Genomic DNA, 23,523 nt, shown 5'->3' with positions numbered 1-23,523 from the left:
CAATCGACTGAGCCACCCAGGTGCCCCTGTCTCTCTCTTTCAAAAATAAAATAAAAACATTAAAAAAATTAAGAAAGCAAAAAGAAAAAAAAAAAAAAAAAGAAAGCTGGGCTGGAGGCAAGGAGGCCTCCCAGAACCCAGGCAGTGGGTCAAGGAGCCAGAGATCAGGAAGGGGGCAGTACGAAGGGAGGGGAGGGGTCCCTAACATAAGGCAGTTCAATGGGAGGGAGAAGGGACAGGATCCAACTGGATGTGGGACAGGGGCTAGAGCCCTCTGTTGCTTTAAGAAAATGAGGGGGTATGATGCTGCCACATCAGCAGAAAAAATAGCAGCTCCTCAGATCAATGCGTATGTGGGGTTCTAGGTACAGGCTCTAAATCGTCAAAATGACACTCAAAATGACAAATATTTTGGATCATCTGTATCAAAATAAATAAAAGAAAAATCCCACCTGCTTTAGCTTTCCCTAAGTTAGCATAGCTTCTACCCTGAGATAGGAAGAACTTCCCTGGAGAAACCAGATGCTGCTGGGGGAGCCTCAGTGAATAATCAAGCAGATAAATGCACTGGCCTGTCACCGACCAACACGTGGCTTGAAGTCGAAAAGATGCTTGCTCCTTGTTACGTACTCAATCGCGTCCCTCCAAAAACCCCATGTTGAAATCCTAACCCCTAGTGGGATGGTCTTTGAAGCCAGGGCCTTTGGGGGGGTAAATGAGGTTAAATGAGGTTGTAAGAGTGAGGCCCTAATGCAATATGATTGGCATCCTTAGAAGACGAAGGGCGTGCAAAGGAAAGGCCATGTGAGGAAGGTGGCCGTCTGCAAGCCAAGGAGAGAAGCCTGAGGGGACACCATGACCTCAGACTTCCAGCCTCCACCACTGTGAGAAATACACTTCTGTTGTTTTAACAACCCAGGCTGTGGTGTTTTGCTAGGGCAGCCCAAGCAGACTAACACACTCCTAGAAATCAGAAGTCTCACTAATACCAATGAAGGCCACAGGGATTCTATGTGCTAAAAAAAAAAAAAAGGCTCCGTGTGGAAGAATAAGCATCCTGCTATTTAGTAATATCTCTCACCTGAAGCTCTTACTGGACCGTCAATGCCACTGAGGAGCTCTCTGCTTCTTTTTTTTTTAATTTTTTTTTTTTAACGTTTATTTATTTTTGAGACAGAGAGAGACAGAGCATGAACGGGGAGGGTCAGAGAGAGAGGGAGACACAGAATCGGAAACAGGCTCCAGGCTCTGAGCGATCAGCACAGAGCCCGACGCGGGGCTCGAACTCACGGACCGCGAGATCATGCCCTGAGCCGAAGTCGGCCGCTTAACCAACTGAGCCACCCAGGCGCCCCTCTGCTTCTTTTGCCAAGGCATCTCCAGCATCCTACAGTGCCCGGCGCATAGCACATACTTAATAAATGATAAAAGAATGAATTGCGAACAGGCAACTGGGCCAGGTTTTAGAATCTCTTATCTGTGAAGCAGGCCTCGGCCAGCATGCCCAGGCGGTGAGGTGCAGGCCCTGGGGCTGAGCTATGGGAACAGCGGCCTGCCGGCGGTTGACCTCTGCCTGTCAGAGGTCACAAACCAGAGGGCACAGAGGCACCACTGGGACCCCAGGAGGCAGATTCCAGCCTAATATGCAATCTGATAGAACATCTGTCTGCAAGTGGATGTCACTGGAGATGTGCAAGCACTGAATGAAGGTCACCTGGCAGGAGGGCTCTGCGAGGTATGGCCTCCTGGGGCAGGAGATGGCCCCAGGCGGAGGAGCCCCTCCCTCCAGGAGTAGTCCAGGGTTTGACAGCACAATGCATACAAACCCTGAGCTGGGTTTTCCATCCCCATCCCACCATGCATCATCCTCTTCTGAAATTACTGATTCTCTGTGAAAAGCCACCTCAGCTTCCACAATGGGGAAAGACACCCCAAGAAAACCATCTCCGTCTCTCATGAGGCAACGCGACGTGAGAGGTTCAAGGCCTAGACCAGGCAGCCACCACTGTGCTACCGGGCTCTGGCTGGTCCCCGGCCCTCCCGTGCGACAGTTCCCCTGCGTATCCCACAACCGGGCAGACCAGGTGAGGTCCCTGACCTTCAGGAAGTGTCCGCAGAAGGCAGCTGATGGGCGAGGATAGAGCACCTACCTGCTAGGGTGGGGGAAGTGCAGGAGCCTCTCACAGGCTGGGGGGTGGCCCCGGGGTGGTGGGGTGCCCGCGGGGAGGAAAAGGCCCTGGCGGCAGGTGGGGCCGGGGCCCTCCGCAAGGTCCAGGTCCAGCAGGCTCTTCTCCGAGCCTGGGGTGCAGTGGCCGTAGCTCCCGTTCACTGTGCAAAGAAAGACAGGAAGAGGAGACAACGTGAGTGGAGACAGCATGCAGAGGGGTGCAGGGAGAGGGCAGTCTCCGGGGCACAGCGTGGAACAGAGCACACTAACTGAACCCCTGCTGCATTCAAAGCACTGGGGATCCCTTTTTTAATTTCCATAATCAGCAGCAGGATCGGGAATAAAATCCCCAATAATTAGATGCGGATGCCGAGCTCCAGTAGTCAAAGGACCCTGACACAAGCACTGAGCCCTGAGCCAGGTGCAGGAAACAGTGGAGAACCAGGCAGACGAGCTCCTGCCTCCTGGAACGTAACCATCTATGACCCTCACGTTGGTCACCGAGCGCTCATGTGACAAGGTGCACGGATGCATGCTGGGGCTGCCCTGCTCGGCAGGCCGGGTGAGCAGCTCTGATATCTGTACGTCTCGGAGCAGGTGCTCGCTCAACAGCATCTGTTCTTGTTCTCACCGAAGCTCAATCTACGTTATTCCCCAAACTGCACCACGTCACGATTCTCCACGGTTCTTTGACAGCCTAACTGTCACATGCCCCGCCTTGCCCAGCTACTGGGTTTTTATGAAGACTAATTGAGGGAGAAGATATGAAAACGCTGAAAAAAAAAAAAAACTGTACACAGTGTAACAAAACTGTTAGGCACAGTTGTTAGAAGCTACTTCCTCTCTCTGGGCCTCAGCGTTCTCTTCTACAGCACGAGGAGGGTTAATCTGGAAGCTATGTTCTCAGTCTTTCTGTCCTGTCGCCTGGCAGCCATAACCCTAAGGAGGACAAGACACGGCCTTTGGGGCCTGATGGACCTCGGGGTGAGCCCCGACCGCCCCTAACCAAGTCTGTGCCTTGGACACATCCCTCCCCGAGGCTGACCCTCCGCTCCCTGGTGTAAAATGAAGACAGGCGCACCAGCTCTCCAGAGATGGCCGTGAGGTTTTGAGAGCTGAGGTGCAAAGCCCCCTCAGTGCTGGCAGTGCTGGCACCTAGTGGGTGAGCTCCAGGAATGGAAATTGTTCTCATTGTCAAACAGCACTCTGAAAAGCATGAAGTGTCCTACAGATGTGATAAAGCATTATTCTTTTTTATTTAATGTTTTATTTATTTTTGAGAGAAAGAGACAGAGTACTGGCAGGGGTGGGACAGAGGGAGGGAGACACAGAATCCGAAGCAGGCTCCAGGCTCCGAGCTGTCGGCACGGAGCCCGATGTGGGGCTCGAACTCACAAGCCATGAGATCGTGACCTGAGCCGAAGTCGGATGCTTAACCGGCTGAGCCACCCAGGCGCCCCTATGATAAAGCATTATTAACAGGCCCAGGTATTTGTCCAGTACGGTCAACTCTGAGCAAGACAAGCCGTTAAGATGAGCAGGGAGCTGCCCCCAGGTCCTGATTTTAGCCGCCGAGACTGAGGATGAGGAGAGGCAAAGCGGAAGCAGAGGCTAAGGGAGCTTATGTCACTTGCCCGAGATCACACAGCTAGTAAGAGTCTGGGCTGGATCTCTGGCTCAGGTCTGTCGCACCCAAACCCCAATTCTGAATCGCTACGTGACAAAAAGTAGCCTCTTAGACAAAAATGCAACCCCATCCTCAAGGACCCACCTCACCCAACCCTAATCCTCGCCCAACCCGAAGCAGGGCTGGAGCCTCCGTGCTGACTTGCCGAGTGCCCACAGCTCTGACAGGTTCCAGGCATCCACCTGCCGAACACATTGCAGTTTGCAGCCCGGAAGCAATGCTCCCAGGGCCGAGGCGGGGCTCAGCTGAGCCTCTGCATTCCCAAGCACAGGCGAGCCTGCTGGAGAGGGCACGCATGAAGATTTGCTCAGAAGCGCCTGTCACCTTCCCTGGGCTCATTCCTGCTGCGAGGAACGCTCACTCCCGCTGGCTCCGGCTGCTGCTGGGCCAGCCGCTCACAAGCCTATTTTTTAATAACTTGGTTGTTTTTTAATTAAAAAGAAATCCCTGGTAACAAATGTGAATGGCCTGAGTTAATGAGAGCAGGCTGCCGCTCGTTTAGCCCCAGCTCTGCTTGGCGGTCTCTCCCTTTTCCAAATCGTTTCTGCATGCGATTTTATCGTCCCATTGAGGCAGACCCTGGGCCTGGGCCTCAGAAAACTGTGGATAATTTTATGACCATTAATAGCATTTGGAGCAAAGAAAGCTTAATCATCACACAGAGCTGTTTTGCCAGGGTCTTTCTCCCAGTCTTTGGGTTGGGGAGGTGGTTCTGAGCTTCCTCCAAAAACCCACCAGACCCACTGGGGGCCTCTGGGTTGCTTACCCTCCCTTCACTTAAGGAGTATGTGTGGAGCGATGGAAGGTGAGCCCCCAGAAAGGCACTGGGGAGCCCAGCACTTATCAAGCCCCTCCTAGGCATGAGGCACATGGTTCCCTTCAAGTGTCCATCCCTATGTGGCAGGCTCATTAGAGCCATTTTTCAGATGAGAAAAACTGAGGTTTGGAGAGATTAAGTGCCTCTGACCAGGCTCGGGGGTAAGAGGTAGGGGTCACAATTCAAACCCAGATCTCTCAGACTTCAAAGCTTGAGTTCGGTCCTGCTGCTTCTCAGCCAACCGATGAACAACTGGGGACCCCCAAACAGGCATCCCCACCTTTGACTCCAATGAAGATCATGTTGGGGGGGTCTTGTGGGAAGTCAAAGTACAACCATTCCAATGGCTCCTGAACTTCAGTCTTTGTCACAGGATAGGACCACTCCATCTACAGACAAGCACATGAAGGCTCAGAGAGGTCTAGTGGTTTACCCAAAGTCACACAGGGAGTAAAGGGCAGAGCTGATATGCAAACCCATCACCTCCGTGGGAAAAAACAGTTATTACCCGACAAATAATTAAGGCCTGTTGGCTTCTTCTCCACTGGATATGTAAGATGTCTTCCTACAATAAACAAAGAAGCCAGCTCTTGGAGGGAGGAAAGAAGGAGCCCCTCAGGTCACAGTTTGGCACTGTTTAGGGCTCCAAGCCCATCCAAGCCCTTGTCTTGTGTGACCCTCACAACACTCTGGATAAATGCATCAGCCTCCCTAACTCGCAGAGGGAGGGGAGCATCAGAGCTGGCGAGCGACTGTCCCAGGTCTCGTGGCAACTGCTGGCACAGTCGGGGCCCAAACCCAGGTCTCCCAAAGCCCATGCCAGACCCTTCCCTGGGCCACCTGCTTTCTCAAAGGCTGGAAATTAAACCATAGACTATAATGTGTGTCCCAGAGATGCTGTTACCACTGCCCACCACGGGTCCCAGTCAGCCAGGGGGCCTCCCACTGCCCTCCCGCCTACTGGTATCTTGCTTCTCCGTCCCCAAAGGCATCCCAAGAACCATCCCTGCTCACTCTTCATCTCCAGGGAGCAAGGGCGGAGTCTTTCCCTGCACAGGCAGAGGAATGAGAAGGGCACATTGGCCCTGCTGCTCTGAGGCAGGCTGGGGGAGGGAGGTGCCCTGGGAAGGGCTATGCCCGCAGCCATGTCTCTCTCTGTGCCACTGGAGCCAAGAGCAGATACTAGACCTGGTTTCCATGTAAATGAAGCTTCACTGGAGACTTGGAGGGTGAGGAAGTCCTATGTTCGCTTTTATAAGTCAGTGAGAAATTCTAGAATGTTAGGGCTGGAACCGACTGCCCACTCATTTAATGAACAGATGAAGAAATTGAGGCTCAGAGAAGGAAAGGACCTGCCTTGGTCAGACAGCAAATCCACAGCACAGCCTGGATGGCACCCCGGGACTAGGTAAGGGTTTGGTTTAGTTTCCTCTTTAAGTCTCTATTTTCTCATCTGTAAAATGGTGCTAACAGCTACTCACAAGGTTGTGAGGACAATCACACGAGATTATGGACACAATGCCTTTGGCATGGTGCCTAGCTCACAGAACTTGAAAAGAAATGAGAATGATAATGATAATCATTTTCTTCTCCTATTTATCCATGAGGGAGGCAAAGCCCCTGTATTCTAGCCCCAGAATGTCAGGTCTGGTTAACCCTGAGGCCAGACTCAGGACAAGTCTCCAAGGCTCAAGGGTCACCAAATGCAGGACCGGGCAGCCTGAATGAGGTCACAGCCAGCAAATCTGAAGCAAATGACTCCAGTTACACACCAGAGAGTTTTGCAAATTACCGTAATGACTTGGCTATAAAGTGGTACCACATATAAGGTGACTCCCCACAAGAATTTTAATTTATGCTCAAACCTGCCAAGTCTGCACGAGAAGAACAATGATGCATTCAGCATCTCAGGCCCAGATGCCACCTCCTTGCGGTCCCAGGAGCAGCCAGCAGCTGGGTCTAGGAAGGCCTGCACAATGACTGTTCCTCGTTCACCAACAAGCAGAGTTTTACTGTCCACCAGGTGCCAGGCTGGCGATAGGGTACCACACTTCACAGTATAGAAAACATTTTGCAGCCATCACCTGTGACCTTCACCACAATTGTCAAGAGTTGGCTGGGCAGGCTCAGAGGGGGCAAGCAATTTGCCTAAGCTCACACAGCAAGTATAGGGCTCAGACATACACTGAATCTTCTGACTTAGCTATCTAGTCTAGCAAACATTTTTACTCTAACAAATGTTTTCTAAAAAAGGGCAAAGCAGCAAATATTGTAGGTTTTGCAGGTCACAGTCTGCCACAACTACTCAACAGTGAAAAGCAGCCGCAGACAATATGTAAATGAATGAATGGGGCTTTGTTTCTTTTTTTTTTTTTTTTTTAAATTTTTTTTCAATGTTTTTTATTTATTTTTGGGACAGAGAGACACAGAGCATGAACGGGGGAGGGGCAGAGAGAGAGGGAGACACAGAATTGGAAACAGGCTCCAGGCTCCGAGCTGTCAGCCCAGAGCCCGACGCGGGGCTCGAACTCACAGACGCGAGATCGTGACCTGGCTGAAGTCGGCCACTTAACCGACTGCGCCACCCAGGCGCCCCAAATGGGGCTTTGTTTCAATACAATTTTATCTAGAAAAACAGCTCATTGATTCTGGGGCTGTAATCTGCCAACCCCTGAGCTCATGCAGCATTTAGACATAGGGTTTTTGCAGTTAGAAAGACAGAGGTTCAAAATATGAAACCATCGCACCTTCTTGCATCTGTAATACGTGGAGATTTTTAGAAGGTGGAGTTGATGCGAAAACCCCTGGAAAATACTGAATGCAGGGCTGGTCCCTTGCAGGCATTCAATAAATGAAGTCCCTTTGGCCTGGATGGGGGGCTCTCACAGCCTGGGCCCATCCCTCCACTTGGGCGTTACCTTGCACTCCCATAGTGCTTTGCTGCTATGCTGCACACATCCTCACCCACCCAGTGAGGACAGCCTGACACCCCCCAAACTCCTCTGGGCCCTCAGAGCTTGGGAGCAGTGCATCTCCTTCCAGGATATTCCCTGCCCTCCGAGCTCCCCTACCTCAGCTCACAGCAGTCTCTGTGAACAGCTACCATTCAAGGTGTACTTTATGCACACCCAGCGCATGCCAAGTACTTGAAATATTTTATTTCTAAATCTCCACCATGTCACCACAAAATCAAGATTACACCACTCTGTACTGCCACACCGATGCTTTCAAGTGCAGTTAGAACCCTGCCTCCCCCACAAGTCTATAAAAACCTTCGGGACAAGAGTTGTGGAGCCCCAGAGCTGCTAAATGTCAATGCCTCCTGAGACATTATTTTGTCCAACTTACTTCACATACAGAAAACATGAACCTAGATGAAGGACAGGCTTATCTTGGTCACACAGTAAGCAGGTTCTTTAGACACCAAGGCCCCCTTGGAGATATTCCCCTCATTCCTAGCACACGGCTGGACCCGCAGGAGGTGCCTGGAAACCCTGGAAAGGTGGGTGGCTGGAAGGACTGTCACTGTCACTTGTTTTTGTGACACATCCACCCAGATTGAAGCCCTGGCCCTACCCTGAATTTTCAGGTTATGTGACCCTAGATGACCTACCTCACCCTTCTGAGCCCCAGTTTCTTCATATGTAAAACAGGGATAAGAATCCCAGCTCCAGAAAAAGGCAGTGAGGAGTAAATGAGTTAATGTATTTAGAGGCACGGTGGGTGCAGCACCCTAGAAAAGGTCCCTCTGTTTTACTTTCTTGACGGGCTGAGGAGACAGAGTAATCGCCTTCCCAGGGTGACCTGTGTCTCTTGGGACAGAAATGCGTGTTGCCAAGTAGTGAGCACTAATGGCCAAAGAAGGGCAACTTCAGGCTAATGGGGTCCTGAGTCTGAGCCTGGGCTCTGCAGGCTCGGTCAGGGTAGAGCAGGGCCCTGGCCCCCTCTCTGAGCCTCAGCTTTCCCCTCTGAGTAGTGGGAGTGCCAGGCCAGGGCAGGAGGAACACTAGAGATCCCACAGAGTGGGAGACAAGAGGCTCCACTTCACAGGCCCAGGAAGGGCGAGTGGTTCTCTCAGGACACACAGCAGAAGCAGGGCCCGCACTGCCACCCTGCAGGACCCCTTTGGCCTCACCAGGCTGCATTTTATGTGTGGTATAGGAACCCTATACCTCCCTCTCCTCACCAAACCCAAAGGTCTCGCAAACAGCAGGAGGTGAGGGCTTCTGAAAGAGGAGAAGCAGGAAGGCACACAGCCAGATTTGTTCTCATGTCCACAGACCAGGTGGGATGAGCTAGCCAAGGTCCACTCACCCACGCTGGAGCCACCTTGGGGCATTCACAGCCATCAGGGGGCCTGTAATCTTGTCAGGGCTTCTGGAGCCGCAGAGCCTAATGCTCAAGGCCTCACACCGGGCTCATGGCTGCCCATCGTCTCTTATCCCACATCCCCCAAACTCTATAAACTCCCCCTTTAAAGCTAAGCTAGATTTATTTACGGGAACTCAGACTAGTGAAACCTGAGAAGTACTAGGCTCTTTCCATGCCAGAATTACCAATGCCATTTTCCAGAGCAAGAGTAACTGACTTGTCCAAGGTCACGCAGCTGGCAGAGGGTGGAGTCGGGAGATGCAAGCCCAGCTCTCTCGGACTTGGAAGGCAGGATTGGCCTGATGTTGTTGCCCATCATGAAGGGATTTAGAGGCAATGCAGTGATTGCTTCCCCAGTGTGTTAGTCCACTTGGGCTGCCATAACAAAACACCCCAGCCCGGCTGGCTTCAACGATAGACATTTATTTTCTCACAGTTCTGGAGGCAGGAAGTCTAAGATCAAGATTCCTGCTGATTTGGTATCTGGTGAGAGCTCTCTCCCTGGCTTGTAGATGGTGGTCTTCTCACTATGTCTTCCGTATGGCCTTTCCTCAGTGTATGCAGAAAGAAAAGAGAAAGAGAAAGAAAAGAGAGAGGGAGGAGAAGGAGAAGAGGAGAGGGCAAGAAGGAGGGAGGGAGTGAATGCACATACCCTCTGGTATCTCTTCTTTTAAGGACACTAATTGTATTGGATCAGGCCCTACCCTTATGACCTCATTTACCCTGAATTACTTCCTTAGAGTCCCCATCTCCAATTACAGTCATACTGGGGGTTAGGCTTTCAACATATGGATTGGGGAAGCACAAACATCCAGTCCATAACACATAGTATTCATTCCTTAACAGAGTCCCATATTTCCTATATCTATGGGGCTTGAGAAGGAGACTTAGTATAGATAGCATGTGGGATGCAGATTCTGGGGCCTAAGTAACTAGGTTTGAATCCTGGTTTTTCCATTTCCTAGCTGTGACCTTGTCTGGGTCAAACTATTTAACATCTCTGTGCCGGTTTATGAAGGTGAAATGGGTTCCTATACCACACGTAAAATGCCTACGATAGATAGTACCTCTGGCACATAGTAGACGCCATGTGAGTGTTTGCCTCATTGTTTCCTCATTAACCCACTCCAGAGGGGGCTGTGGAAGCCTGAACCAATCACCATGACGTTCTCTTGCCAGCCACAGTGCCACAGTGATTGGCACATAATGCAAGTTGGTTTAACTAGAGTCCTGGAACTTCTGTTGACAACTGGGGAAAGAGCAGCCTCTCCTCCCTTACATGCAAGTGAGGAGGCATGAGGCCCTGACAGCTAGGGGGAGCCATCTTGTCTTCCCACGGGAAGTTGGTTGGAAGGCAAGAACAATAAACCAAGAGACACTAAATCATAGCATTGGTGGCGCTAAGAACGTTTTGTGTGAAGAGTGAAGTTCCTATACAACTTTAAGCCTATCTCAAATGGGTTTTCTGTTACTTAAAACAAAAAGCATCCTTACTAATACAATATTCTTCTAGAAAATAATTCTTATCTACTGTGACAACTTTTGTTGTTGGGTAGTTCATTTATACCATTTACATTTAATGTAAGTAACTTATATTTTGCTTTAAATCTACAATCTTACTACTTGTGTTTTATTTGTCCCACCTACTCTCTATTCTTTTTCTCTCTTGCAATCTTTCAGATCAGGGATTTTTTTTTATCATACCAGTTTCTATATCTATTAACTTGCTAAACACACATTCTTTTATTATTAGTGGTTTTCTAGCAATTATAGTCTCCATTGTAGACTTATTGCATGCAGTCTAATACAGACTAATATATTTACTATCTCCTGCAAAGTGCAAGAACCTCAGGACTACACACACACACACACACACACACACACACACACACACACACACTTTCTTTCTCTTGCTCTCTCGCTGGGTTATTCTTGTGTGTATTTTAATTCTACATATATTTTTAAACCTCACCAGATATTATCAATGTTTTATATAGTCTATATTTATTCAAATATTTTACCTTCTACTGATTCCATATGGGAGTCAATTTCTTTCTACATAAAGGTATTTAAAAAATTGTTAAGTCTGGGGGCGCCTGGGTGGCGCAGTCGGTTAAGCGTCCGACTTCAGCCAGGTCACGATCTCGCGGTCCGTGAGTTCGAGCCCCGCGTCAGGCTCTGGGCTGATGGCTCGGAGCCTGGAGCCTGTTTCCGATTCTGTGTCTCCCTCTCTCTCTGCCCCTCCCCCGTTCATGCTCTGTCTCTCTCTGTCCAAAAATAAATAAAAAACGTTGAAAAAAAAATTGTTAAGTCTGCTGGCAAAGAATTCTCTCAACTTTTGTTTGTCTAAAAATATTCTTTTTTCACCTTTACTTCTGAGTGATATTTTTGCTGGGTATAGAATTCTAGGTTGGCAGTCACCTTCTTTCAGTACATTACAGATTCATTCCACTGTCTTCTCGAGTTCATCATTTTTGCTGAAAAGTCATCTTTAAGTCTTTCAAGATACTACATTGCCCCCCATCTCTATTTTTAAAGTTTTCTCTTCACGTTTCATTCTCAACAGTTTGACTATGACTAAGATGTCCCTAGATGTGATTTTCTTTTATTTTAAGTTTATTTATTTTGAGAGAGTGAGTTGGGGGGGCGGCAAAGAGAGAGGACAGAGAGAATCCCAAGAAGGCTCTGCACTCTCAGCATGGAGCTTGTGTGGGGCTCCAACTCACAAACAGTGAGATCATTACCTGAGTCAAAATCAAGAGTCAGACGCTTAACCAACTGAGTCACCCAGGCACCCTTAGATGTGAATTTCTTTGTATTTATTCTGCTTGAAGTTCATAGGGCTTCTTAAATATGTGGCTTGATGTCTTCTGTCAGTTTTGGTAAACTGATGGCCATTATCACTGTGGATATTACTTCTGCCCATTATCTTTCATCTACATTCCTGGGGAAACAATGTATGTTAGACCTTTTCATCATGTTCTATAAACCTCTTATGCTCTTTTCTGTATTCCATCTTTTTAAACTCAAGCTTCAGTCTAGATATTGTCTACTAATCTATTTTCCAATCCATTAATCTTCTTTTTAGCCATATCTAATCTATTAAATCCACCTTTGAGTCCTTAAGCTTATTGTATCTTTTAATTTTCCAATTCATTTATTTTTACAGCTTTCAGATATGTTGAAATTCTCCATTTCTCTATTTTCTCAAACATATTCATGACAGTTATTTTAAATGCTATGTCTGATAACCCCAAAATGTGGACCTGTGAATCTGTTTTTATCATGATTCTCCCCCTCTTGCTCCTGTTTCCTTGTATCCCAGATAATTTTTGACTAAATTCCCAATGTTGTGTATGAAATTTTTACAGGCCTCAGATGATGTTACCTTCCTAAGAGAGAATTTCCTTTTGTTTCTTTAAAAAAAAAATGTTTATTTATTTTGAGAGAGAGAGAGAGAGCGGGTAGGGAGGGAGTCTGTGTGAGCCAGGGGAGGGACAGAGAGGGAAGAGAGAGAAAGAATCCTAAGCAGCCTCCACACTGTCACAGAGCCTGACATAGGGCTCAATCTCATGAATCATAAGATCATGACCTGAGCCCAAATCAAGAGTGAGACACTTAAACAAACAGCTAAGCACCGAGGCGCCCCTCTTTTGCTTCTTATAAGTAGTTAAAAGAGGGGAAGATCATCTTTATCCACTTTAGGCTTTAGCTGCTTTAAAGCTGGGCTTAAGTCTTTGTAAAAGTAGATCTATGTCTTGCTCATCCTTTCTCCTAGGATGCTGCCCTTCAGGGGTCCCAATTAAAAGCTTGGGAGGCCAGGGCTCCTCTTCCTTGGTTGACACTAAACTTCAGTATGTGTCTTCCTAGAACTTGAAGCTGTTGAAAGCTCTGCTTAGCTTCTCAACCTCTTAACTGCCATACTCTGTTGATTTCTCAGCCACTTAGCCTGTGCCACTTAAGAAGCAACAAATATTTTGAAAGGAAAAGCAACACACTGAATGTTAGGCTTGCATTTTGCCACTTCCTGTCTCCATGGAATCTTGGCCCTTCCAGAGCTGCCTATCTTGGTAACCCTAAACTCCAATTTTTGTCTCTCCAGCAAAGTAAGGTTGTAGAAAGCTGTTCAGCTCTCTCTTAGTCCTACACTACTTGCAAATTGGCAAATACCTGAAAGGAAGAAGTGGTACAGAGTGTCAAATCCACATCAGTGCATTTCTTTTCTCTTCAGAATGTTGGTTTCTCAAGCCCTGGATGTCTTGGTAGTCCTCTGATGTCTTCAAACAGTTGGTTTTTATATTTTATACAAACTTACTTGGTATAGCCAAATGTAAAAAGCCCCTTCCAGCAAATAATTTTAATGACTGTCTAGTATTCCATCATATGGTTGTACATACTTTATTTAACCTAGCCTCCAGAATTGGGATTAAGACTGTTTAGAAAAGTTTAAAGCTAGAAACCATCATGTAATGAATGTCCTTATAGACCTGTCTTCATGTCCGTCCATATTTACAGCCTTAAGATAAATTCCTAGATGTGGGATGGCTGAATCAAAAGACATGCAAAATTTTAAGAATTTAGCTACCTGCAGTTCAAATTGCTCTCCAAAAGTAATATGAATATACCATTTGATACCATCAGCAGTATAGGAAAATACCTGTTTCCCTGTACCCTCGCCAGTCTGGTATTCTTGTTAAAACAAACAAACAAATCTCTTAATTTACCAGTTCAGGGTTGTTTATAACAGAAAAGAGTAGGAGACAGCCTGTATATCTAATAATACAACAACTATTAGGTAAACCACAGTAAGGTTCTTCAGAAATTTCACGTGGCCATTAAACATGATACAGTAAAATCTCACCATAATGCAATAGCGTGGTGCAAAAACTGTAATTAATTAGAAGTACAGAGTTATGTTATTACATAATTTAAAAATTATACTTTTGGTGGTTTTCCAGCTAATATGTGGGAAAAAAGTTCTTAGTTATTAGATATGTTGGGAATAGCCCATTTACCACAAAATACACAGCACACAAGGAACTGAGAAAGTCTCATGTGGTTGTGAGGCGGTCAGTTCCTAAGACCAGCATGCCTTGCAAGCCTCAGAGAAATGAACAATCTCAAAGCCCCATTTGTGAAGAGAAGGGATGGAGGGCAGAGGCAACGGCCAATCATGTTTTATATGAATTTGCCTCATCACGAGGCATCTGATAGGTTTTGCTGGATTTATCAAAGGCTTTAATTAGAAGGGAAAATATTTATGAGAAGTATATTCAAAGGAAAGGGCAGGATTCAAAATTCCATAGACATGAAAATAACCTGGGTTGTAAAAAAAATGCAAAATTTCCTTTAATATCAAATGCAAAATGTACATCAAATGCTATTAATTCCTTCACCCACTTAACACATGTACACTAAATGCCTATGTGCCAGGACTAGGCACTAGGCACCAGAAATGCAGTGTTCTAGGTACCAGTCACCAGGAATGCAGGGATGAATGAGGAAGATAAATCCCTATTCTCCCAGTGTTTTCATTCTGCTAAGAGAGAAGAAGACAATTTCAAAGGCAAACACACAAATATATCCTACAATATCAGGTAGAGATAAACGTTGCGAATTAAAATAGGGGTAAGAAGCTAGAAAGTACAGAGATGGAGATGGTCAGGACAGGTGTCTCTGAGGGGTCTGCACAGAAACTTAAGAGAAGGAAAGATCCAGGTGGAACCAGGAGGAAGAGCATTCCCACAGAGAGAGCAGCAAGTACAAAGGCCCTGAGGTAGGAGTGTTCTCCAGAGTAGGAACACAAGAAGTCCAGGGGTGGCTGTAGCCCATCGAGCAGGGGTGAAAGGGGCAGGTGATGAGCAAGCTGGACCTGACTGGCAGGGTCCTGGGAAGGTCCTGGTGAGGATCTGGGTTTTACCCTGATGCATCAGGAAGCCATCAGAGGGGGAAAGCAGGAGCAACCAGATCTCACCTATGGTGTGGGATCACATCTGAGTTTTGTGTTGAAAATAGACCTTAGAAGGAAAAGAGTAGATGATGCAGGGAGAGCGGTGGCTTCATCATAGGAATGTTTTCTAAACTCGCCATTCCTTTGGGGGGTGAGGGAACTGTCCCAATTGCTGACTGTAATGGTGTTTGCACTCCTGACATAATGACTATGCATTTGTCAAAACGCATGGAACTGTTCACACTCACACGTGATGTGAATTTTACCTTACACAAATTTTAAAATAATTTCTTTTGAAAATCTCTGTATTACACATTCCAAAATATTTTCTATTATTTTAATAAAAATCTGTGCCAAAATCCATCCTTGAGTATAGACCCAAGATGGAGTTGGCTGTCCCTAACATGGCACAGACCATCTTCCAGCATACCCTTCCCTCCCAGACCACCACAAGCACTTCCGGGGCAGGGTACGTGTGAGCACGCCCAGACACCAGCCCGGGGGACCTCTGGGTACCTGTCCTCTTAATGGCTTACAGAAGAGAACAGCCCTAAAGGACATAGGCATGTTCACATGAGGTAAGGGAACTGATTCGAAAGATGCGCTGCCCAGTACGTCCTCAGGACTCAGGGCTTCCTCTCCTCAAGAGGAGCCTCTGCCCTCCCCCTGCTGTCTCACAGCCTCCTAGCCTGTCCTCCTCCCCACCCTCTCCTTCTACACCTCCCCTCCCCCTCCCAGCTCCATCCTTGGGAAAGGCTGAAAGGCTGCACCCACATTGGTTGTAAATGACTGCTAGTGTGCTCCCCCCACTCCCCAGGAGTGACTGAGATTCCAGGCTGAGTGGGGAGGGAACCCAGGGGCTGGCTGAAGAAAGCATTATGTGTATTTAGCATATGTAAATATACTGGGGGGGGGGCAGCGGAGGGCTAATAAACTGGTATCTCTTAAAATTCTGTTTCTACACTTTCTCATGCTGAGCCATCAAGATTCCAAAATTTAAAATGAGAAATTTCCATGCATCTGGGATTCTAAAATTCCACAGTTCTCTCCTTCTGAGATGATGCATTTTTAGAAAGCTAAGCATTTCAATTACTACGGTTCTAAGATTCTGTGATGTCACAGATGAGACACGAGGAGATTCTCTGGTTCTGGGATTGTAAAATCCCACATGTCTCTAATCAGAAGTCCTGCCACTACCTAGAGTGCCCTGAGCCCACGCACGACCCTGGCTGGTCCAAATCATCAGGAAGCAAAAGTGATGATCACCAAGAACCACTTTTTATCCAAGCCCCAAACAGCCCAAGAGTCATAGGATGACAAGAAATTCAGAGGAAATGACTGTTGAATCTATAAAAATTTCTCAAAGACAAACATATTCCACCTGTCTTTTTTTTCAGTAAATACAGGACCATAAATGTTTATGTGAGGCATATATTTATTATTTCATGCTTGACTTAAAAAAAGAAAAAAAACCTCTTTCTCTTTAAATCAGGCTAATTAACCTCTATGTTCATGCTGGCTCTTCCCCCTAACTGATGAAATATTCCCCCAAAGTGCTCAAAAGTATATGAAACAAGAAGAAAGACATAACAATAGGGAGAAATGCCCAGCTCCAGGCAGCTGGGGGAATGTGGGGTAGGATGTGAGATGCCAGCACATTAAAATCCCCATCCTCCCTCTTGGGTCTCCCTGGGAAGGATCAGTTGTTTTGACTGAGAAAATACCACCACCTGCAGGAAGACACCTCGACCTCCAGGAAAGGGTGCATCTTGGGATGCAGCCCAGAGCAGGCAGAGGGAACCTTTCCTCATCCCTCAGAGAGAATCAGAGTTTCAGACTCTGGAAAAGATGGTTTGTTTCGTATTAAGGCCACAAAAGGCTGGCAAAGCCTACTGAAGAAGTCATAGAAGTTGCTTCGGCTTCTGAAAAAATTCCCGACCTTGGTACCCCAGATCTGAATCCACACAGCTCCCAGGGCCTCTCCTCCAGGAAGCCTTTCTGCTCTCCTCCTCTGCCCTCGTCGAGGAACTACAGCCAGTGTTCCAGTCTGCACTGTCACCCACCAGGCCCAAGGGGCATCACTGCAACAGGGACTCTCCAGAGTGTATGTTCTACCCCAGGGAGCATGCTGAAAATCACTGGGGGAATTTCTGTTGGTCACAAGGACTGGAAGTCACTGTCATTTAGTGGGGAGGAGTCAGGGATGGGCCCCAAGGAGGGTCAGCTCTCCACTAACTTTTGTATATCTTTCCAGATACTTAAAAGAACTGTAAATGAGCAACCTCACCACCAATGCCTAGAACATAGCTCCATCTTACATATAAACAACTTGTTCATGGTCTTAACATATACTGAATTTTCCAGGAATGGAACTACCATGTAAATTGAGGAAAGACTGGCTTGTGTTTTGTTTGGAACTTTCCCAGGAGTTGTTCACCATTTCAGAAAATCACGTCACCCTCGGTCACTCAGCTTGTGATGTCTGTGTGTCTGTAGCTGGCAGGTTTGGGGATGCCACACGCAGGTGCAGGCAGCTGACGACTTCATCCCGTCTCCTGGCACGGTTGTGCCTCAGCTTATGCAGGGAAATGCACGTTACTTAGGAGTTCCTTCCCTTTCATTTCTTTTTTATAATACAATTGAAACATTATATGGAATTTTTAAGAATTATGGTGTAGGCGGGTTACATTATCTGTGAATTTCATTTTAGGAGAGTAAAGGAGGCAGGACAAGAAGGGCCCTGTTAGAAAAAGGAAGCGCTGATGTGAACCCCCGACCGCAGCCAACTCATTTTTCAGATGGGGAAAGCAAGGCCTCCTCCACAGTCGCATAGCGAGGGGAGTACCGGAGAGCCTTTTGGCCAAGTGTGTCTGATTCTACAGTGCTCAGACACACAGAGGGAGGGCCCATGTCTTGAGGTCTTTGAATCTCATGGTCCGTTTCTGGATTCAGGGACACAGAGAGAGCCCTGAACCCAGAAGGACCGTCAAGAAGGCAGGTGCATGGTTCCCAGGTGGGTCCCCAGGGAAGGGGCCTGGGGACACAAGGTGGGCTGTGCCACGATGACTCTGGGAAGCCCCCAGAGAGGCAGGCCATAGAAAGGGCTCCAGCAGGTGTAGTCCCTGGCACTGGCTGATCAGCAGCGGCTGGGGGGTTGAGACTGAGCTCACCTCCGCACCCCCTTTCCTCCCCCACCCCAAACCTTCCCCACTCTCCTGCAATGTTCCCCAACTCAGCTCTCTTCTCTCCCTCAGCCCCCCATTCCCGCACTTAACCACTCTCAATCTCTGCCTCAGTTCAAACAGCGACCTCTTTCACCTGGACGACAGTCTCCCCTCTTCCCTGAATGCAATCCCTGCACCCCACAGCAGCCAGGTGGTCTTTCCAAAGCACGAGAGTCTGACCAGCCCCCCCCTGCTCCTCACCCTCCAAGGCCCCACAACCCATGAGATAGCTTCTGAATGTCTAAGCCAGGAAAACAAGACGGAGCACCTTCTGTTGGCCCCAGCCCCTCTCCCGCCGTTCCCAACATGCTCCCTGCTGCAGCTGAGGCCAGCTGCTCACAGACCTGGCCTGTTCTTTGTTCCTCTGAGTCCCTGCCATTCCCCCCACACCACACATGCCCCCTGTGCCGCCACCCGCCCCGGCCCTGGGTCCCCGTCAGAGCTCCCCGTGCACCATGCAGTGTGGCTCAGGTGGAAACTTGAAGAAAAACTGCGGAAGCGAACACATCCACGAACGAGGCCTTGGATGACTCGTGAACCCCTGCTGCCAGGAAAGGCAGATCTAGAAAGGCAAGAGAGACAAGAAGCCTTTTCTCTAAGATTCAGCCCCTGGGGGTGGGCCGGCCAGGCGCAGACTCCGCTCCAGCCATTACAGCTTTACTGACCGAAACCCACGGATTCCCCTGAGAAGTGGGGGATGGAAACGCAGCAAACATATCCACAAACGTGTCTGAGGGTCTGGGAAGCAGCACCTAGCAGTGTTTTCATTCCAAACAGCAGCAGGCCTCTGTGGGGTGGTGGAAGTGTGGGTGGACGCAGCCCTGGCCCAGCCCGGGCTCTGCTCCCAGCTGCACCGCCCGGACTTTGCAGGCTGCAAGGAAGAGGTTTCTAGGAAACGCAGCTGATGAGGGACAGCCCATTCGAGGATGCTCGTGGCTGCTGTGATTGCAGAAAAGTCTGCCCACGAGGTCACATTTCACCTCCGTGGGGAGGCAGGCAGGTTCTCATTACAAGTAAACGCATCAATGGTGTATTTTGGTCCAGTGGCCCTCACGTTCAGTGCTGACCCCATATCTCACACTTGGGGTCAAGAGTCCGAGGAAAGGCCCCCTGGGCAGGGACGCCGAGCCTGGCATTCTAGGCTTCCCTGAAGACTCACAGCACGTCTTGAGCAGCTCCCAGCCCCTGGGCCTGTTTCCTTTCCTATAAAATAAAGGAAGTGCACTGGAGGTGCCCCTAAATGTTCGTGTCCTTTCTAGACCCAGACAGCCATACTGAATTCCCTGTCAAAGGCCTCACAACCCAGAGGAGGGGCTGGTCTTGGATAGGCCCCAGCCTCCCCCGCCCCAACCCAGGCCCTAGCACTTGGGGCTCCTCACTACCCTGGGGCCTGCCACCTCCCAAAGGAACCCAAGGCTTTCTCTGGAATGTGCTGAGAACAGCACCTATCCCTCCTTGACACTCCTACTAGAGCCAGGCCTGGGTACTGGACACTGAGATGAGCCAGACGCTGGTGATGCCCTCAGGAGCCAGTCAGTGGTGAGTGACATGGACCTTTAAATACAGAAGGACATCAGGACAGATCAGTACCAGTACTGAAGTGCCCCCCATCCCCAAGGATGAGGCGGCATACCTTGGTACTCATCCTTTCTCCAGCGTCGTGGCCACTTCCTCCTGACCCTGCCTTGCGACTGGCTGCTCCCAGGAATGCTGGGAGTCCCACTCCTGAGCCCTTACTGCGTGGCGTAAGTTACGTCCGCACCTGGTAGGGCAGAGTACTATGCTAAGTGGGTCACATGAGCCTCCCAATAGTCTTGCTAGATAGATCAGTTAGCCCATTTTACAGGTGAGGAAACCAAGGCCCGGAAAGGTGAAATGACTTCTCCCGAGTCACACACCTAGAAACAAGCCAACCTGGGACTTGATTCTAGACTTGGAATAACCCCTTAGCCAGGGTTATAGTGTTCATCCCATGCCCCACCCACAGGACAACCCACAGGCCCAGGGAGGCCATTCCCAGTGGGACCACAAACACACATCCTAAGAAGCATCACCTCAGTCATTCTGATGTTAAGATGCCAGGGCTAAAACAGGCTAAAATCTCTATTACAACGATCATCTAATCTCAGCCTCCTGTTTTACAGAAAAGAGAAACTGAGGACCACAGATAGCAAGGGGGCTTGTCCACGTTCACACAGACAGTGGCCAAGTCAGGATCAGACCCAGTTCTCTGCAGTCCCCAAGAGGCACTCACTCCATGGTGCCTCACTTCTACCTCTTAATGGTGGCTGGAGGGGGTAACACTCTCCTTAGCCTCCTGGAAGAGATAAGACATTCGCAGGCACAACTTGGTTTATGAGTGCGTCTCAAGGATTCTCCCATCAGTTCTGAAGGCAGAGGTCATCGTTAACCCTACTGGAGAGATGAAGAAACTAAGTCTGGGAGGCAATGAGGACCATGCCGGTAAACTGCCTGGGGTCACGCCCAGGCTCTCTCTAGGATGCCAGGCTGCTAGGCTGCTGGCTTTGACCATACGGCACCTCACGGTAACCTGTATGGCCCCACTGGGCCTCACCGAAGCCTATGGCTATCACTGACCTGTGCTTCTGATGCCAGCTCAGTGTCACAGCATCATTTCTTCAGGCCAACCCTGACATTGCAGGGTACCATCTTAATCCAGGCATCTGGCTAGAGAAGAGTGGGGACAGAAAGGGGCAGGAGGGCCTGGGCTCAGGACGTGAGGTCCCCAAAGGCTGCCTGCTTCCTCCTCACCCTGCTTGGCTGCCAGGTTTTGCCGGGTGAGCCGTGGCAGCTCACCGCCAAGCACAGGGACCCTGTCAGCGGGCCGGCCATGAATGAGTGCAGTGTTTGGGAGCAGAGTCAACAAGATGGATGTTGTTTCGTTCCGGCTCCACGCACCGTAAACATTCTGTGGCAGACGCAGCGCCAGGTGGCTCGCTGGCTCACACCCGGCAGCTGGACCAGCCTGCAAAGGCCCATTAACATGGACATAAACAAGGAGGGCTGGGGGGTGGAAGGCAGGGAGGCCTCTGGGGTCTGTCCCACTTTCAGAGACAACACAAAGGACACAAAGGAGCAGAAATCCAGGAGCCGGGCTGGAGGTGGAGGTGGCCGATGGAGGAGGAATGAGGCCCCGCCTGGTTCTAATCCCAGCTTTGACGCTGATCCTCTGTGCAACCTTCCACAAATCTCACACCTTATCCAGGCCTCGGTTTCCTCATCTGGAGAAACAGGAAAGGGCTTCACTGTCAGGTTGCAATGAGGCCCACAGAAATTCTTTCTGAATGAGCTGACTGCACCAGCAATTGCTTAAGAACAAGGACTGTATCTGATTCATTCTGACCAAGTGGTTAACAGCATGGGCTTTACAGACAGACAACCTACCTGGTCTGGAATCCCCACTCTGCCACTCATCTGCCAGTGTGGTCATGGCCAGGTAACCCAAACTCTCTGAACTTCCCCCTCCCTTAACTGTAAAATGCAGACGATCATGCTTGTTGCACAGGTTTGCTGTAGGGGTCAAATGCCACAGGCACTTAGCCCGGGGCCCAGCACACAGTCAATGAAAGGTCACTCTCATTCTGTTAATTATTTGTAGCTCCTAAATCTCCTGGAGGAGCGTCTCACGATGAAGCGGGGGTGGCCAGGTCTTCTGGGATTCTCCCCTCCTGATCTAAGATGATCTTTGGATCCTGGACCAGGCGCTCAGCCTGCCAGGCGCCCGTGTGGGCCTCACAGCCTGGCCCCAGACATCAAGCCCCAGGCCCATGTGGGAGGCAGTCCAACTTGACGAACATCACTTCTCCAAGAGCCAGTTGGCCAAAAATCAACATGTCAAATGACCAATTTATCAAAAGCCAATTAGCCACAAATTACTTTGCCAAATGGCAATATTCCCAAATTACCCAAACAGTTACCCAAAACTTGTTTATTTTAACCATTTATAACGATGACAATTTGTGTTGGAGGAGACGGTTTTAGTTTTAGTAAGTTTTCATTCTGTGTTCAGACTAGCATTTTAAAAAGTATTAAATTGGTCAAAATCAAGGATCATAGATTGATTTAGTCTTCTTATTTAGTATTTATTCAGTTTATTTCATTATCAGAAATCAAGTACCATTGTTTCATACAGGAAATCTTAAAGTTACACTGTGTAATAGGCTGAAGAGTGGCCCCCGAAAAGATAAGCCCACATCAAATCCCTGGAATGTGTGAACGTGATCTTGTTTGGAAATACCGTCTTTGCGGATGTAATGAAGTTAAGGGTCTTAAGATGGGAAGATCTTCCTGGATTATCCTGGGGGCCCTAAAGCCAATGGGAAGCATCCTCATGAGAGACACACGCAGGAGAGGAGACAATGTGTCCCCAGAGGCAGAGACTAGAGCAGTGCAACTACAGGTCAAGGAACGCCAACAGCCACAAGAAGCTGGAGGAGGCGAAGATCGGATTCTATCCGTTAGCCTCCAAAGCCAGCACCTTGATGCCAGACTCTACCCGAAGGGTAAGAGAATAAATGTCTGTTGTTTTTAAGCTACAAAGTTTACAGTAATTTGCTACAGCAGCCTCAAGAATCTAATATACATATTTCTAAATCATTATTTTATGCCATTTCCTATTTTGCCAACTCTTTTCTTTTTAAGGGATTCTTTTGCTAACTTCTCAAGAAACCTAGTGACTTGAGATTGTTTATCTCTGGCAATTAACACACAGCTGTGACAGGGCTGCATACATGACTTCTTAATTTATTTATTACTTTACCCATCGTTTAGGACTTTTTATGGCTTATAAATAACTTCTTACTTTTTTCTTTAAAATTTCATATTTATGGGTCACCTAGGTGGCTCGGTCAGTTGACTGTCTGACTCCTGATTTCGGCTCAGGTCATGACTTCAGGGTCATGGAATCCAGCCCTGCATCAGGCTCTGTGCTGAGTGTGGAGCCTGCTTAAGATTCTCTCTCTCTCTCTCTCTCTCTCTCTCTCTCTCTCTCCGTCTCTCTCCCTCCCTCCCTCCCTCTCCCCCTCTCCCCCATCTGAATGCTCTCTCAAAAAAAAGAATAAATAAAATAAAATTTCATATTTATGGTTAAAGATATCAAGTTTGTTATCTATTATTTTAAAAAATCAGTGAATCAAATCCAGCAATATATAAAAAAGATAATTCATCATGACCAAGTAAAGTTTATCCTCAGAATGCAAGGTTTTAGATCAATCAACATAATTCACTAAATTAAAAAAATAAAGAAAAGCCATATGATCAGCTCAACAGATGGAAAAAAAAAGCAAT

At 48.3% G+C, this 23,523-nt stretch overlaps 1 protein-coding gene across 2 annotated transcripts in view; it reads right to left on the bottom strand.

The window, feature by feature from the left end:
• Positions 1–23,523, bottom strand: part of GLIS1 (GLIS family zinc finger 1) — a 229,927-nt gene that overhangs the window by 88,649 nt on the left and 117,755 nt on the right. For both annotated transcript variants that reach the window (XM_058717313.1, XM_058717314.1), the window contains exon 3: positions 2,151–2,328. In XM_058717313.1, coding sequence (XP_058573296.1) covers positions 2,151–2,328 — 178 coding nt within the window. The remainder of the gene's footprint in view (positions 1–2,150; positions 2,329–23,523) is intronic.

Source organism: Neofelis nebulosa, chromosome 2, assembly GCF_028018385.1.
Source record: "Neofelis nebulosa isolate mNeoNeb1 chromosome 2, mNeoNeb1.pri, whole genome shotgun sequence".
Lineage (NCBI taxonomy): Eukaryota > Metazoa > Chordata > Mammalia > Carnivora > Felidae > Neofelis > Neofelis nebulosa.
The sequence above is the reverse complement of the archived record's forward strand: the minus strand, read 5'-3'. Positions and strand labels throughout refer to the sequence as shown.